This window comes from Ochotona curzoniae, unplaced genomic scaffold, assembly GCF_017591425.1.
Source record: "Ochotona curzoniae isolate NIBS_2020 unplaced genomic scaffold, NIBS_Ocur_1.0 contig_523, whole genome shotgun sequence".
NCBI lineage: Eukaryota > Metazoa > Chordata > Mammalia > Lagomorpha > Ochotonidae > Ochotona > Ochotona curzoniae.
The window spans coordinates 9511300-9527772 of record NW_024466459.1 but is presented as its reverse complement, the minus strand read 5'-3'; the positions used below and the strand labels follow the sequence as shown (position 1 = coordinate 9527772).

At 57.2% G+C, this 16473-nt stretch overlaps 1 protein-coding gene across 4 annotated transcripts; it reads right to left on the bottom strand.

Moving 5' to 3' along the window:
• Positions 1 to 27: 27 nt before the first annotated feature.
• Positions 28 to 16404, bottom strand: GGA3 (golgi associated, gamma adaptin ear containing, ARF binding protein 3). Of its 4 annotated transcripts, none has more exons than XM_040989686.1 (17): positions 16349 to 16404; positions 6923 to 7007; positions 6765 to 6840; positions 6455 to 6553; positions 5548 to 5671; positions 5227 to 5330; positions 5009 to 5089; positions 4648 to 4785; positions 4208 to 4289; positions 4004 to 4120; positions 3503 to 3748; positions 3167 to 3237; positions 2716 to 3011; positions 2348 to 2568; positions 1893 to 2062; positions 1647 to 1757; positions 28 to 1434 (listed from the first exon to the last, which is right to left on the bottom strand). In XM_040989686.1, the coding sequence occupies exons 1-17, from the start codon at positions 16386 to 16388 to the stop codon at positions 1324 to 1326; spliced, it is 2172 nt and encodes a 723-aa protein (XP_040845620.1). In that variant the 5' UTR covers positions 16389 to 16404; the 3' UTR covers positions 28 to 1323. The 4 variants fall into 4 exon arrangements, with proteins under 4 accessions (XP_040845620.1, XP_040845623.1, XP_040845621.1 ...); XM_040989689.1 differs by lacking the exon at positions 16349 to 16404 and adding an exon at positions 9949 to 9971; XM_040989687.1 differs by lacking the exon at positions 6455 to 6553.
• Positions 16405 to 16473: the final 69 nt, after the last annotated feature.

Here is a 16473-nt window from a genome sequence, read left to right as displayed (position 1 = left end):
GTGGCTGCTGTGGCTGGGGCCAGAGGATTCTGAGTAAAGATGGTTTTATTTCACATGCAGCAAAGCAAGGCAGCAGAGCTGGCGTGTCCAGTACAGCTGACTGCCGTGGACAGTGACCTCTCTAGTGACAACTCACATGCATCAATGCCCAGGGTTCCCGTGAGGCCTCCCTCCACGGGCGGCTCACAGGTCCTCCCGTGGCTTGCAGCCGGTCTCTGGAGAGTTCTTGCATTTTTCCTTTGAGTAGTGAAAGTGAATCATTTTTGAGCTGTCTGTCCTAAGAAAGCAGTGAAACCTGCTTGCTGAAGAGTGAGGGGGGCGCACAGCAGGGATGCCCAAGAGGGCCTGGCCATCAGTGGCCCAGAAGCATCCTTCACCTGAGACGGGCCTGCCTACCTGCTTCACTTCAGCTGCCTTCTAGCCCTGGCTGGGACGAGCCCTGCAGAAGCCAGAGGCTCTGGTGCCGCCTCCGCTGGTTGCTCCAGAGCCATTGTCTCGCAGTTGCTCCTCAGGATTCTGAGGGCAGGGAGTCTGGGCAGCTAGGATGCAGGTCTGGTGCAGCATGCTGGACTTGTGCACGCTGGTGTCCAACCTGAGGGCTACACCGCATGTTCCTGGGGACAGGACTGGCCAAAGCAGGGCAGAGGATGGCAGGACTTGTTCCCCTTTTATCAGCTTCAAGGGAAGGACAGCAGTTTATTTCATGCCAAGCAAGAGGTAGTGAGAAGGACAGCCTGTTTCCGCCGGATCTGAGTTCCTGCTTCTGGCAAAGGCAAATACTGGCTCTCCTCCGCTGTCATCCCTGTCCACTAGGTGTCCCAAGGCATGTCACCACACTGGGCTCTGGTCCTGCAGAGATGTCCATAGGACACAGCGCACAGCCCAGTGGGCCTCTTGGTGGCTGGTCCTGCATACTGCTGCCCATGGCTTCCCCCTCCCTGAAGGCGACAGTGGGAGCCTGCAGGGAAAGCATGCTGGGCTGGGACCTTGCAAGCCACCCTTGGTGACATGTCTCTTCAGAGACTTGCTCTGGGACACTGGGAATGCCAGTTAAAAAAAAAAAAAAGGACACCTACTTTAAACCTGGGGCTTGTGCTCCCAGGACCAGTCAGGGCAGGGCTGCTCACTGATGGTACATGGCCACTTCGAGTCACACAGGTGGATAAGAACAGGTCCTTTTAGGGGGCCAGGTTCTCACAGCAGCCGCTGGCCTCCTAGCAGCCAGGTCCTGGGCGAGTCGCAGCTCTAAGCATGGCCTTAGACTGAGAAGTGGCCAGCTCAAGCCCTCCTGGCTTTAGAGCAAAGGCGGTCGCATCCTCTGAGTCATAGGCTCCCCCACTGCTCCACAGGAGGGAACTGGTCCACCTCGCCCACTTCTGTACTCGGCTGTTCCCCAAGCGTGAACATCAGTCTGTAGCGAAGCCGCACCTTCTCCTGTGACAGAGGACACAGATGAGAGCCCTCCCCGCCCAGTGCAGGAAGACCCTTCCCTGATGACACCCTGATGCTAGGAAGATGGACCTGGTCGCACACTTAGTCCCTCTCTTAAACCTCAACAAAGGGATGTTGGGTTGCTGCTGCCAGACCTAACACGGCACGTTAGGTCTGGGTCCTTGGGCTGTCCCCCCACCGCCTTCCCTGCTCACCTTCAGCGGGTTGGCCAGCAGCATGACCTGGGTGATGGCTGCAGGTGGGTGGATTGGACTGAATGGTGAGAGCTCTGTCCCAGAGGGCGGCTGCAGCTTCACTTTCATTGACTGAGGGGTGAGAGAGACTAGCTGAGCAGAGCTGGCAGAGGGGCCCCTTGGAACCATGTCTGGTCACAGTGAGCACACTGCCATCTGCTGGCCATGGGAGTTCACTGTGGTGGATTCGGGGTAGCGCTGGAGTACCTTGGGCACGGCAGCCTGCAGCACGATGCTCCTGATGGGCAACGGAGCCGTGTTCAGCATGGACACCACCACCACCAGCACGTCAGGCCGTCCCGGGGGACATTCCTTGGCAAAGTGGAAGAGGATGCGGAAGCCATTTTTATCATAAGCTGTCACAGGAAGGGCACTGCCTGCAAGAAGGCATGTGGGTGTGAAAGAAGAGAGCTAAAGTACCCGACAGCCTGGGGGGCGCTCACTGTAGCCAAGCAGGGAGAAGGCTGAGGCTACACTCTGGCCTTGGTAAGAGCATCATTCCCCGTGGAGCGTGGGAAAGGCCCTGTCCTGTCAGGAGGCGCCCACAGACCCACAGCCACTGGCAGCAAAAGCTGAGAGCAGGCCAGCAGCTGACCTCCACCGATGGATCTGCCCGGACCCCACGCCTCCCTCCCCAGCTCAAGCCTCCCTCCTACACCTACTAGGCTTGATGGATTCCAGGGGCACATGGACACTGGCCAGGGAGAGCTCGGGTCCTTTCGTAGGGCTGCCTTGAGACTGGAAGGCCAGTGGCTGCAAGAGAGGGCTGCTGGGACCCGTGGAGAACGGCAAGAAAGGCTTGGCTGAGGGGGTATTGGGGACCAGGGGGGAAGCTGCAGCCCTCGGGGAGAAGCAGGAGCTGGGTTTCACCCAGCCCGAGGTCCTGTGAGGCCGAAAGGACAACAGGTGAGAGCTGGGCCCAGGCCAGAGCTGGCCCTCAGTGCCCACACACCTGATCAAGCCTGACCTCGGGCTCCGCCCTAACCAGGCCCAACCACTGGCAACCCCACCTTTCTCCCACTCATTTTACACTTTGGCTTCTTCCAGCAGCTGGTCCAGGGTATCCAGGTGGTGTAGGGCAGTGTCACCTGGTGCCACACCCTGGCACCCGAGGGCTGGTGGCTCCATCTTCACAGCCAAAGCTGGGTCCAGTTCAGTGGAGAACAAGCAGGCTGCGCCAGGGGCAGGAACACTGGCTGGGAGCCCAGAAGCAGCGAAGGGAGAGCTGGTGGTGGGGACTGAGGGCGGGAGCACAGGCCCCTCTGGGGAGCTGTGGGGGCCCGGGACTGGCCTGGGGCTGAAGAAGTCCAGGTCCTGCTGTTCACTCTGTGGGCAAGGACAGGCGTTCAGAGCCAGCACTGCCAGCTCCCCTCTCCCACTTGTGTCCAGGTGCTCTGGAGTGGGCCAAGGGCTGGGGACACCAGCAGGGACCATCAGGAAGGGAGGATTCAAGGCCTGTGGTGTGACACTGGCTGCCTTACCTGGAACAGGTGCCACTGGGTTTTTCCAGCTGACTCTGTGACAGGAGCGCTGGGGGCTGGATCAGCGAGGCCTGAGAACAGAAGCAACGCTGCAGTCCCTCTGAGCTAAGGTGGGTCCCATGACCACGGACCCCACTGGGCAAGGGTGTTGGGAGTGTCCAGCCAGCTCAGAGAAAGCAAGGAATCCCTTTCCGCCCTCCCGGGAGAGCTGGAGCAGCCCAGGAGGAGCAGTTAGTACCAGGAAGCCCCTTGGCGTCCACCAAAGGGCGGCCTTCCACGGTCCCACTCCCGCAGCCTTCTGCCTCGATGCGCCCCTCAGCCTCCCTCAGGACATACCCAAGCTGAGCAGCTCCTCATCCAGCAGGGAAAGGGCGTTGCTCGTGCCGCTGGGCCCCGGGGGCACCTCAGCTTGGCTGGAAGAGCGGCTGCGTGGAGGACCTGAGGGCTGGGGAGGTGGGGGGAGGATGGGGATGCCTGAGGCGGGGGGCGCAGGAGCCGGGGCTGGCACAGAGGAGGCACTGCTAGGCGTCTCGAGCTCCGTGAGGTCGATGAGCGTGCCCTGGCTGCTGGGCTGGCTGTTTCCTGGGCAAGTTGATGGAAAGGACAGGAGTCAAGCCCCCAGCTGTAGCAACCAAGGCTCCAAGTGTTGGCCTGACCCAGTGGCACTTCTGCCAGGGCACACTAGAAAGCCAGCTGGGAAGGGCAGGCAGGGCCATTCCAGCTGCAGCTCCTGGATGCTGCAGCAGCACTTGCTCAGGCCCTGTGGGGTACCCCATGGCTACCTGCACCCCAGCTCCCTGCTTCAGAAGAGCCCAGGACAGGAATTCCCACAGATACCTTCGCTGTCAGGCAGGGTGAGGCCAGTCAGCTCCCCATTGATGGCCTGCCCCTCCATGACTCTCTTGTAAGAGCTGATGACCCGGGAGAGGTTGTCACTGGCCTGCAGGATGTCCCCTGGGACAGAAGAGACAGATGCCTCACACTGGCTGTGCCCACTCAATACAATTCCTAGCTCGTGCCAACTATTCTTTATTCACTCACCCAAGCTGTTGTCATTGTCCTCTGTCTCGCTGGCTAGTTTAAATAGTGTCCGTCTCTTGTTCTCACACCGATCAAACAGTTCCTAGAAGAGACCCAGTTGTAAAATCCCCAACTAGGGGCTTCGGATGGCATCGGAGTTGGCTATCAAGTGCAGAATACAGGTGGGTGGGTGCTGCCCCAGCTGGTCCTATGGAGCAGGAGACAGAGCCAGGTCACCCAGGGCGTCTGTGTGGACGGAAGGGCCTCCTGGGCCTGCACGCACCTCACACACTGCCAGCAGCATCAGGGCTCCGATGTCCCCAAGGCAGTGAGGACAGTCAGAGCCAGGATGACACGGACTTGCGTGCAGTGGCCGTCTCACGTAACAGGGGAAGGTCGCCCCCTCTTCACCCGTGTCCGAGTCGCTGGATGAGCTGCTGGCTCCTGACGCAGGCACCCACCTTCATGAGCTCTCTGTCCCCCTCCGAGGAGTCCTCGGGGCTGTAATGCAGTAGCATTTCGTGCAGCAGCTTCACATTGTTGTTCACCTCCTCCAGAGTGTGCAGCCGCTTGGTCACCTTCTGCATTCGCGCCTCGTCCTGTGCACCCCGAGACCCGGGACAGCTCAGCGGGCCCTCCCTGGTAGCTGCCTCAAGCCCAGCAGCCCTGGCCCCGATGTCTGTTCCACCCTCGGGAAGGTCTAAGGTGTCTAATCCTTGGCCTCTCAGGGGAGGGCTGGCGACAGGGAGAACAAGACGGGCCTAAACACCCAGGGGTGCTTCACAGTTACGACACTGCCCACAGAACAAGGGGCCCACTCACTTCCTTCACCATGGACTTGATGAGCTTGTTGGCCTCTTGCAGGTCATCTGGATTTTTGCTTTTCAGTAGCTTGGCTAAAAGCTAGAGGAGTTCAAGGGTAAGGAGGCAAGGCAGCGGCACGCACCTGGTCAGGAGGCCACAGGGAAATGTGCCTCGCCCTGACCGGGCCACTGCTACCGCTGCCTGGGACTCGGCCTCACACCCATGACGCACGGTACCTTGGATTTCTCCTCATCATCAAAAACGGGGTTTTTGGGACGAGGTGGAGGGGAAGGGATCAGCGTCCTGTCCACAGGGACGGCGGGGTCAGACTGCACGATGCCTGAAAGGGGACAGCAGGTGCACATGCGCTCAGCCTGTCTTGTCGCCCTCCGCGCAGCCCACAGCCCAGAGCCCAGGGATGAAGACATGCAGGGGGCGGCAGGCAGCAGGCTGCTCGCCTGCTGGACAAGTCTCTTCCCGACAGGAAGAGGAGCCCAAGCTTCCCTTTCTGCCTTGCCTTGCCCAGCTGTTGTGGCTGTGGCCAGGCGCACACGTACCCTGTCTCTTCAGCATGTGGTAGGCATCCTTGATCTTTGCTTCCTCTGGCAGTGCCAGTGTCCAGCTGTACAGCAGCTCGATGACCTTGCTCTTCACTTTCTCGGACACCCTGTCCCCCAGGTACTAAGAGGCAAAAGGAAGCGGAAGAACCTAGTAACTGCAGCTGGCAGGCAGAGATGGCACGCCGTCCCCAGGGCCAACGCCCAGCAGGTGCTGTGGTACACGGAGCTCTGCTGCCATCTGGAGTCCCTGCTACTGCACGGGGGAGGCAGAGGATGGTTCGGGAACTTGGGTCCTGCCAGTCACAGGGTGACCAGGCTGGTTCCCGGCCCTGCCCTGGTTCTCCTGGGTACTGGGTGCTGACTCAAAGAGATGAGTGTAAATGTGGAGGAAAATGGGTACAGGTGAGCCAGGGGAGGGCACTGCCCTCGTGCCATGGCTGTCTCCACCTGCACAGCCTGCAGCTAGCAGCCAGCCCTGAGCATTGCTCACGTGCACGATCGGGCAGGGTGACTGCACTCTGCCAGCATTTGAGAGAATCTTCAAGAGACAAAGCTGATGGTGCTGAAACCGGGTGCCCTGAGCAATGACAGTGGCATGAAGGTGGCCATTTTCTGAGCAATGGAGTAGTGATGGAGGCCAGCTCCTGATACCCCCGTCCTGGCAAGGTGCCAAGAACCTTGATTCCTCCCCCCACACACGACCAGCCCTTTCCCTGGGCCTGCACCCAGCCTCTGGTGTCACCTCTCCACTTAGGCTGCGGCCCACTGGAGATGGTGGCCTGGTCACGTGCCTGTCTAGTCATCCTGATACCTCCAGGAACTAGTTCTGTGAGGACAGGAAAGTAAACAGCGACAGGGGGTCCCAGAGGCGTCCCTAGAGGTGAGGGAACCTCTGCTGACTGACCTTTGGGGAGACGACTTTGATTAACTCGTTCAGAAAGCGGAATTTCCCCACTTCATTATGGAGTCTCCTCCCACAGTTCTTCATGCACGCCTCCAGCACCTGCAGCCACACAGAGGGACACATGGGGGGCAGGCCTGGGGTGTGACCTGGCACGACAGTCCCAAGCACAGTGGCCCCACTGCAGGGCGGCCAACTGACCATGTGGTAAGCCCTCCCGCTGGCTTGTTCTCTGCACTGCTAAACCCAATGAACGGCCAAGGCACGCCCGGCAGGGGAGGCCCCGGGTTCCCTCTGGTGACCAGGGACCTACTGTCAGTGCCTGCACCGCTTCCCATTCCTGTGGAGACTGGATCTTGTGCGCCAGCAGTCGGACAGCGATCTGTGGCCTGGGGGACAGGAGACCACAGTCATCGTCGGTCCCGGAGCCTCCTGCCTCATCCTGCTTGGCCAACTGACACCCACGCTCACCCTTCGAGTTCTTTGTTGATCTGATCACAGAAGCCGATGATGTATTCCCAGTCTTCCTGGCGGTTGGAAGGATTGGTGGCTTTATCTTGGATCACAACAAAGAGGAGGTCAAGTGTTACGAATGGCAAAGACAAAAATCGCAGTTTTCCTCAGTTTCTAGGTACTAAAAGCTTGCTTCCAGGGACAGCAATGTGGCATAGCCCGTAGAGCCACTGCCTGTGACACTGGCATTCCGTATGGGCTCTGGTTTGTGTCCCAGCATCCTGCTAATGGCCTGGGAGGTCAGTGGAAGCTGGCTCCAGTGCTCGGGCCCTGCACCCGTGTGGGAGACCTGGATGAAGCTCGTGAGTCGAGGCTTTGCCCTGGCCCCCCCCTCACTGTTGCAGCCACTTGGTAGGTAAGCCAGCAGATGGAAAATTCTCTCTCTCCCATTCTCTCTTACAACTTTCGGGCCCGGCGCGGTGGCACAGTGGTTAAGGTCCTCGCCTTGCACTCCTGGGATCCCATATGGGCGCAGGTTCTAACCCCGGTGGCCCCGCTTCCCTTCCAGCTCCCTGCTTGTGGCCTGGGAAAGCAGTCGAGGACGGCCCAAAGCTTTGGGACCCTGCACCCGTGTGGGAGACCCGGAAGAGGCTCCTGGCTTCGGACCGGCATAGCATCGGCCGTTGCGCTCACTTGGGGAGTGAATCATCGGACGGAAGATCTTCCTCTCTGTCTCTCCTCTCTGTATATCTGCCTTTCCAATAAAAAATAATAATAAAAATCTTTAAAAAAAAATCATAACTTTCCCCTCATTCCAAAATTTTTTTTCCCAAAATTTCTTCTCTAACGGAAAAGGTTCCAGAGCTCAGTCCAGTGCAAATTCTATTTCCTATCCAGCTTTGTGACAGTCAGAATTGCCGAAAAGCCTTGTAGCCATGGGGACCTTAGAGGAGAATCAAAGCGAGCACGGTACAAATGCCTACGCTGCAGCCACAGCAGAGGGCCTGCTGCAGCAGCCAGCTGTGTGAGCACGCTCCATGACGTCACCGCACACAATGGCCAAGCCACAGTGTGGGTTCAGTGACAGTGGCAGACCAACATGAAACACACCATTATATAAACACATGTAACTCTAATGACAGAAAATGAGCCAGGCGTGACCCAAGTAGGGAGAACCAAGGCCGGTGCCAGGGCTCCGAGAGACAAGCCCTGGGAAAGCTGCCAGGCCCTCTGCGCCGCCTTACCCAGAGCCACAGAAAGAGGAAGATGCAGAGCTCTTCCCTCTGCTGGGCCACGCCCCAAACGACCCCACCCACCAGTGCTGCACTGGTCCCACGCCAGGAGTTTCTTCCCCATCTCCCACTGTGTGCTCAGGCACATCAGTAGAGCTGGGTCACAGGTGACGCAGCCAGGACGTGAATAGTACCACGGGGAAACTAGTGCTGCAGGTGACAGTTTTGCCATCTAGGCCACAATGCCAGCCCCCCCACATCACTTATTTGAAAAAGTTACACACATAGGGAGAAAGATCTGAAGCCAGGGGCTTCTTCCTGCTCTCACAGAGTGGCAGGGAGAAAACAGGTACTCAGGCACGTGGACTATCTTCTGCTGCTTTTCCCAGACCAGCAGCAGGGAGCTGGAGTCGCAGGCGGCTGCACCCACTATGCAACTACATCCATCCCACTGTTCTATTTTTTTTTATTATTATTTTAAGACTTTTCTTTATTGGAAAGGCAGATCAAGTTTACAGAGAGAAGGAGAGCCAGAGAGGATTCACTCCCACAATGGCCGGAGTGAGCTGACCCAAAACCAGGAGCCACGAACTTCTCGCAGGTCTCCATGTGGGTGTAGGGTCTTAAGGGCTTTGGGCCATCTCCATCTACTGCTTTCCCTGACCACAAGCAGGGAGCTGGATGAGAAGCGGAGGAGCCAGGATATGAACTGGCACCCATATGCTGGCGAGGCAAGGATTTAGCCACTGAGTCATCGTGCCAGACCCACTGCTCTATTTTTGCTGCAGCTCCCTGTAAAGCACGTGGGAAGATGGCCCAGGTGCCTGAGTCTCCGCCATACACATGGGACATTTTGATGGTGTTCCTGGTTCCTGGCTGTGGCCTGGCTCAGCTCCATTGCTCTGGGCATTGGGCTGAATGAACCAGCAGATGGAAAACATCTTTCAAATAAATAAATCTTAAAAAAAAAAAAAAAAAAGACAAGGCGTGGGGCAGTGGCACAGGGTACAAGTTAAACAGCTATCTGATGCTGGCTGGCATCCCATTCAGATGTAGGATTGAGTCCAGGCTATTCCACTTCCAACCCAGTTCTCTGTGAAGGCACTTGGGAGCTCACTGGAAGGAGGCCCAAGCCCTTGGGCTCCGTACCCACACAGAAAGCCCCGAATGGAGTTCAGGCTCCTGCCTGACCCAGCCCAGCTGTGACAACCACTGGAGGGTGGAAGGAGTGAACCAGCAGACAGACGGTCTCTGTCTCTCCCTCTCCACAACTCCACCTTTCAAACTAAAAAAAGAAGCTGGAGTCAGGTTGGCTACAAGGGAAGTTTTTTTCTGCCAAAGACCAACTGGGTGTTTACAGCATCATCTGTGAACCTTTCAGAACTGTCACCTTATACATCAGCCTGCTTCCCATTTACTGAATGATGAGTCCCACCTGTCACTGCCCTGGCAGAGCCAGATCTAATGATTTTCCTGGACTCACAACCCTCGAACATACAGATACAGACCCTTCAGAGATTTTCCAAAACCCACCTCTCCTTGGTGTGTGAAATGTTTTGGGAACTGCAGGGCCCCATTTTCGGAACCCTGCTGAGCAGTGGAGGTGTCAGTCTCATCGTCTCATCGAGGGACTGCAAAAACAACCCTGGCAAGCCTGGCACAGTATCCTAGTGGCTAAAGTCCTCACCTTGAACACAACGGGATTCCATATTGGCACCGGTTCTAGTCCCGGCAGCCCTGCTTCTCATCCAGCTCCCCACTTGTGGCCTGGTAAAGCAGTAGAGAAAAGCCCAAAGCCTTGGGATCCTGTACCTGTGTGGGAGATCCGGACGAAGTTCCCCGCTCCTGGTTTCAGATTGGCTCAGCTCTGGCCATTGCGGTCATTTGAGGAGTGCATCATCAGATGGAAGATCTTCCTTTCTGTCTCTCCTCCTCTCTACATATATCTGACATTGCGATAAAAATAAGTAAATCTTGGGTCCAGTGTGATAGCGTAGTAGTTAAGGTCTTCGCCTTGAGCACATCCCATATGGTCACCGGTTCTAGTCCCGGCGGCCCTGCTTCCCATCGAGCTCCCTGCTTGTGGCCTGGGAAAGCAGGCCAGGACAGCCCAAAGCCTTGGGACCCTGTACCCGCATGGGAGACCTGGAAGAACTCCTGGCTTCAGATTAGCTTCGGATCGGCTCAGCTCCAGCCATTGTGGTCACTTGGGGAGTGAATCATCGGACGGAAGATCTCCGTCTCTCCTCCTCTCTATATATCTGACTTTGTAATAAAAATAAATCTTTAAAAAAACAAACCAAAAACCCACAGCCCTGGCCTCAGGATTCAGCACGCTCAAGTTCTGTTTGGAAACGCACAGAGCTCCCGGCTGCTGGCTCATTCCTAATGTCTGCTACAGCTGGCTGGGCTACAGCTGGGTCGACGCTGGGCCCTCAACCAGGTCTCCCCTGTGGGTGGCAGGACCCAATTACTTCAATTATCATTATTGCCTCCTAGGGTCTGCCTCATCAGGAAGCTGGAACCAAGAACCGGCTAGCAGACCAAGGCACTCCACTGTGAAGCACAGAAGCATTTTTGAAAGGCAGGAGTTTTTTGAAAGGCAGAGTCACAGAGACGAGGTCTTCCAGCCACTGGTTCACTTCCCATATGGTCACAACAGCCAGGACAAAGCTGGGAGCTGGATCAGAAATGGAGCACTTTGAGGACTTGAACCAGTGCCCATGTGGATGTCAGTGAACCAGTCAGTGGCTTTAGCTGCCACACCACAATGCTGGCCAGGAGACAAACGAGTTTTAACTGTGTGGTCCAAATGCCCATCCGTAATCATGTGCAAAGACAAGTGTAGAAGTGACCTCGGTAGTCCCCGAGGGTTCACCATGCTAAACACAGTCTCTCCTCTAACACTTGCTCTGGGGCTTCTTCCTGCTCCCCAGGGTGGTCCAGGTGAGGGTGACTGAGTGTGTGAGTCGGCTGCCCCACCCCGCCCAGCCCAGAGCACGCACACTCCTGCTGCTCTTTATTCCTTCGCAGGCCACAGCAGAGAGCCCCTCCTGCAGGGACTCTGGTGGGACTTTAAGAATTCTAATTTTCGGGCCCGGCAGCGTGGCCTAGTGGCTTAAGTCCTTGCCTTGAACGCACGGGGATCCCATATGGTTGCTGGTTCTAATCCCGGCCAACCTGCTTCCCATCCAGCTCCATGCTTGTGGCCTGGGAAAACAGTCGAGGATGGCCCGAAGCCTTAGGACCCTGTACCCGCGTGGGAGACCTGGAGAAGTTCTTGGCTCCTGGCTTCAGATCGTGTTGCGCTCACTTGGGGAGTTAATCATCGGATGGAAGGTCTTCCTCTCTATCTCTCCTCCTCTCTGTACATCTGACTTTGTAATGAAAATAAAATGAATCTTAAAAAAAAAAAAATTCTAACTTTCATGACAATGGGAGTTTTCCTAACTTTAGAAATCACCAGTTGGGGCCACAGTTGTGGCACAGCAAGTTAAGAGGCTGTTTGCAATACCAGCATCACTTCGGAGCAATAGTATACATTCTGACTGGTCCACTCCGAATCCAATCCAGCTCCCTTGAATGTGCCTGAGAAGGCAAAAGATGGCCCTGACCACCCAAGTGGGAGACCCTGATGGAGCCCTGATTCATGGCTTCCACCCATCCTAGCGCTTGCTGCTGTGACATTTTGGGAAAGAATCAACGGACAGAAGATGTCTCCTATCTCTCCCTTCTCTGTCGCTCTGCCTTTCACATAAATCATTAAGTTGGTAAAACATTTTTCTTAAAAAAAAAAAATCACTAGCTGGGTGACCGCAATTGTCAGGACTAGACCTTCTCCCCCTGCCCGGAACAGGCCCGGTCCGAGCGGAGCCCTCCCAGTGCGGGGCTGGGCCTGCGGGCAGTGCCCCGCTGCAAAGAGAGGCTCCTGATGGTAAGGCCACATTTAGAGGAAGGAGCCGCGGTGGGCGGGAAGGGCGGTTAATTACCCAAAAAGCCACTCAGCAAGATACGCGGGGCAATCCCATTAGGAGGGCCACTGGGGCCAAGCATGGCGGCGCAGCCACCTGTGCCAGCAGCATCCTACATGAGCACCATGATTCAGTCCCAGCTGCTCTGCTTCCCATCCTGCTTCCTGCTAGTGGCCTGGAAGAGCAGTGGAGGACAGTACAAGTGCTTGGCTCTTCTGCAGCCCCAGCCCTGACTATTGTGAAGCAGTGCACAGAAAAGCTGTTTCTCCTTCCCTCTTTAATTTTGCCTTTAAAATAAGAATCAGTAACTCTTTTTTTTTTCAATCAGGCCCAGCACGGTGGCCTAGCAGCTGAGGTCCTCACCTTGCATTCACCAGGATCCCATATTGGCACCAGTTCTAATCCCGGCAGTTCCACTTCCCATCCAGCTTCCTGCTTGTGGCCTGGGAAAGCAGCAGAGGATGGCCCAAAGCCTTGGGACCCTGCACCCACGTGGGAGACCTGGAGGAAGTTCCTGGCTTCGGATCAGCATGGCCGTTGTGGTCACTTTGGTGAGGGTGGATCATCAGACGGAGGATCTTCCTCTCTGTCTCTCCTCTCTGTCTATCTGACTTTGCAATGAAATAAATCTTTTAAAAAATTTTATTTTAATCCAAAATCAGAGAGGAAGATCTTCTGTCTGTTGATTCACTACCCAAGAGGCCACAACAGCCGGTGCTGAGCCAGTCTGAAGCCAGGAGCCAGGAGCTTTTTCCAGATCTCTCACATGGGTGCAGGGTCCCAGGGCTTTGGGCCATCCTCAACTGCTTTTCCAGGCTGCAAGCAGGGAGCTGGAGGGGAAGCAGGGTTGCCAGGATTAGAACTGGTACCAATATGGGATCCCGGGGTATGCAAGGCGAGAACTTTAGCCACTAGGCTATCATGCTGGGCCTGAAATAAAAATCAGTAAATCTTAAAAAAAAAAAATGATAAAGAGTATCATAGTGAGCTCTGTGCTGCCCAGGAGCCTGAACCCCTCATCAGCTGCCCGCGATGCCCTCCTCTGTGGGTGCGCCTTTGTAATGAATCTCTACAAGCTGCAGGCTATACAAGCTCCAGGCTCTAGGGAGCCACGGCCGCCCCCAGCGCTATTCTGAGAACCCTCACCACTTCCTGGCTGAGACATGCCAGCCCACCAACGCACGCCCTAAGCACCGGGGAGCAGCTTCCAGAGAGTGCACCCCACTCCTCCACACATCCATGGCAGGAAGCCCCTGCCTCCTTCTCTGCTCCGGACCCCCACTTCCTTTCACCTTGCCCACCCTCACCTGCGGGTTCCCAGAGAGCTCACACAGCGCAGAGCTCGGTTTCAGCTCCACTTCCAAGCTTCTCCCACAGTGATCCAAGCCTGCTCACCCACCCATGGGACTGGGGAGACACCTCCGGGGTTTACTCTGAGCAACTCTCCCCTGCCAGGCTCCCCACCACCTGCCCACTGCCTCTCCAGCAGAAGCTGAGGGTGTCCCGAGGGACACAGCTGGCCTGCTGGTGACCCCAGAGCTCCGCAGGAGCCCCTCCCAGCTGTGCCCTGACTCGTGGCTTCTATTTCCTGCTCTCATTTTCTGCTCAATTCCTTCTCCTTCCCTTGACTCTCAGGAGACCCCAGCACGTCATGTGGTGACAGGGACAGCACTGATGTCCCCAACTCTGACAGCAGCAGAGGTCCCAGGAGACAGGCGCTGAGATGGCGGCCTGGAAAGGGCGTTGAGGACCATCTGTAGCACCAGGGGCTTCAAGCAGAGAATGCCAGGCCCCAGTCTCTGGCAGGCACCCACAGACAAGCAGCAGCCAGGCCCCACAGGGTCACGCCTAGATCCTTCTAAGGTCACGTCCTCCTGGCTCAAAGTTGAAGATACAAACCATCTACACAAAGTCAGTCAGCCAATCAGCACTAACCAGTACCAAGAATCAGAACACAAACTCGGGGCCCCTTCCTGGCTTCCCTAGTGCTACGGTCAGTCGGTCAGTGTCATGGCCAGCCCTAGCTGCAGGCCCCGCCTCACCTCCCACCATGCCCCTACAGGAGCTGCCCACTCCTGCCCGCTGCTGCCCCAACAGCTTGGTTCTCCTTCGACATCACGGCCCAGGACTTGCTGGGCCAGTGCTGCCCACCCCTCCAGGCCTATCCTGAGAGCTCTTTCCTCGCCATTCCTCTCCCATCCCCTATAGCCACTTTCCCAGGGATGGGCTTTGCATCTCAGCACTTCTGGCTCCAGCTTACTAGCCAGGAATGCCAAAGCACAGGCTGCAACGTGGAGGCATGTTCTCCTCTCCCACCCCCAAAGCAGGTGCTTGCCACACTCCAACAGCGACAGGGCTTTGGAGAGCTCCAAGGTCAACTACGGGGGCCCAGGAAAAAGCCACCTTAGCTGAGCAAAGGTGGAGAGCAGCAGTGGGGGTTGGTGGGATGCGAGCTTGGCTTGGCAGCAGGGGACCTGAGTAAGTAAATGCTCTTCTAAGAGCAGAATGCAGAACTGAGGGGCTGGCGGGAGGCTCAACAGACTAATCCTCCACCTGCCAGCACAAGAATACCACACAGCTGATGGCTCCAGTCCCACTGCTCCACTTTCCTTCCAGCTCCCCGCTTGTAGCCTGGAAAGGCAACTTAGGATGGTCCAAAGCCTTGGGATCCTGCACCATTGTGGGAGACCTGCAAGAAACCCCTGGCTTCAAACTGGCTCAGCTCCAGCCAGTGCAGCCATCTGGGGAGTGAACCAGCGGATGGAAGATCTTTGTCTCCTCTCTGTAAATCTGTCGTTCCAATAAAAACTTTTAAATCTTAAAAAAAAAAAAAAGAAAAGAAAAAACAAGCAAGCAAGCAAGCAGGGACCCGAGATCTGGTACCGGGCCAAGCTGCAACAGTAGAGGCAAGCCCGGGGGACACAGTGTGGGCTAAGACGGTACCCAGTCCCCAGCACTGGGTCACCTATTAACACAGTTTATACCATGCGATCTTAGAGTTAAGAGGGTAGACAGAGGGCAGAGTTGGAAGAAATCTTAGTAGTGTTCAGATGTGACTTTAATGGATAAAGTTTGAAGGTCAGCCTGGGGTTGCCACCTGCTCCCCAGACCCCTCACCAACACCCATGTCAGCTCCCACTTGGGACAGCTGACTCCCTAATCTACGACTCCCAACTGCCCCCCAGACACCCGTGACTGCCACTAATTCCACTGAGGTGTACCCAGCTGGGCGGCTCACTCCCAAAATGCCTGCCATGGCCAGGGCTGGGCCAAGCTGAAACCAGGGGCCTAGAAGTCCACCTGGGTCTGCCCACATGAGCAGCAGGCACAGGAAGCAGTAAGTCAGGGCACAGGGACACAATGCCAAGGGGCATCTCACCAAGTGCCTGCCCCCACCCGCCCAGGGGAAAATGAACTTAAAGGAGGCCCGCGGGCGGCTAGGAGGGGCCATGCCCATCACTACCTGCACATGCACATCTGACAACTGCAATCTCACTTCAAGGCCAGACTCCACCGCCTGTTGGGGGTTTCTCAGGAAAACCATGAAGCCTCGACTCAATACCCAGCTCAGCACAGCGCAGCCCAGCCCAAGGCAGCGTCTGAGTCTGTGCATCTTAGAGCTCCCCGAGCTCCGGCAGGAGACACTGAGCCATGAACAGACTGCAAGCAAGGAAACCCCACATTGTCATCTTAACAGGGTGAGCTGGCCGTTACTGCAAGGCTGCGGGGCCACACAGATCCAGACGCGTGCCCCGGGCAGCGGCGCCAGCAGAGGGGTCCCCAACCGCGCCCCAGCTCTGCCAGTTCTGAGACAGCCGACCGTGCCCATGGGCTGCTGCACTCGCCGTTCCGGGAGCTTCAGACCCACGACAGAGGACACGGGGGCGGGGACGAGGACACAGGGGCACCCCGAAACCAGGCTGGGCGCCGCCCCACCACCAGCCCCCAAAGCGCCAAGGCACGTCAGCCCGAACTTGGCCGTCGCTCTTCCAGAACCCGCAGTCCCTTGTCAGCCGGCGCGCGCGGCAGCGGGAGGACGCGACGCAGCCAGGGGAGTGGGGGGACAGGGCGCCCCGCTCGCGAAGGGGCGTGAACGCTGGGTGCTCGAGGCGGGACGGGGCCTGGGCGCGGGAGGCTGCCAAGCAGCGCCTGCATCCGCGAAGCCCCGGAGAGGTCGCGGGAGGAGCGCAAGGACAGCACGGCGGATCCGGGGAAGGCAGAAGAGACCGGAGACTACTCACTCAGCCAAGACTCCAAGCTCTCGCCTTCCGCCTCCGCCATATTGCAAGAGCCCGGGGCGGCCCCGCCGCCCTAAGTCTCGCGAGAGTCTGCTCCAGCCGCGCCGGGGCGGGGCCTGCATGGGGGC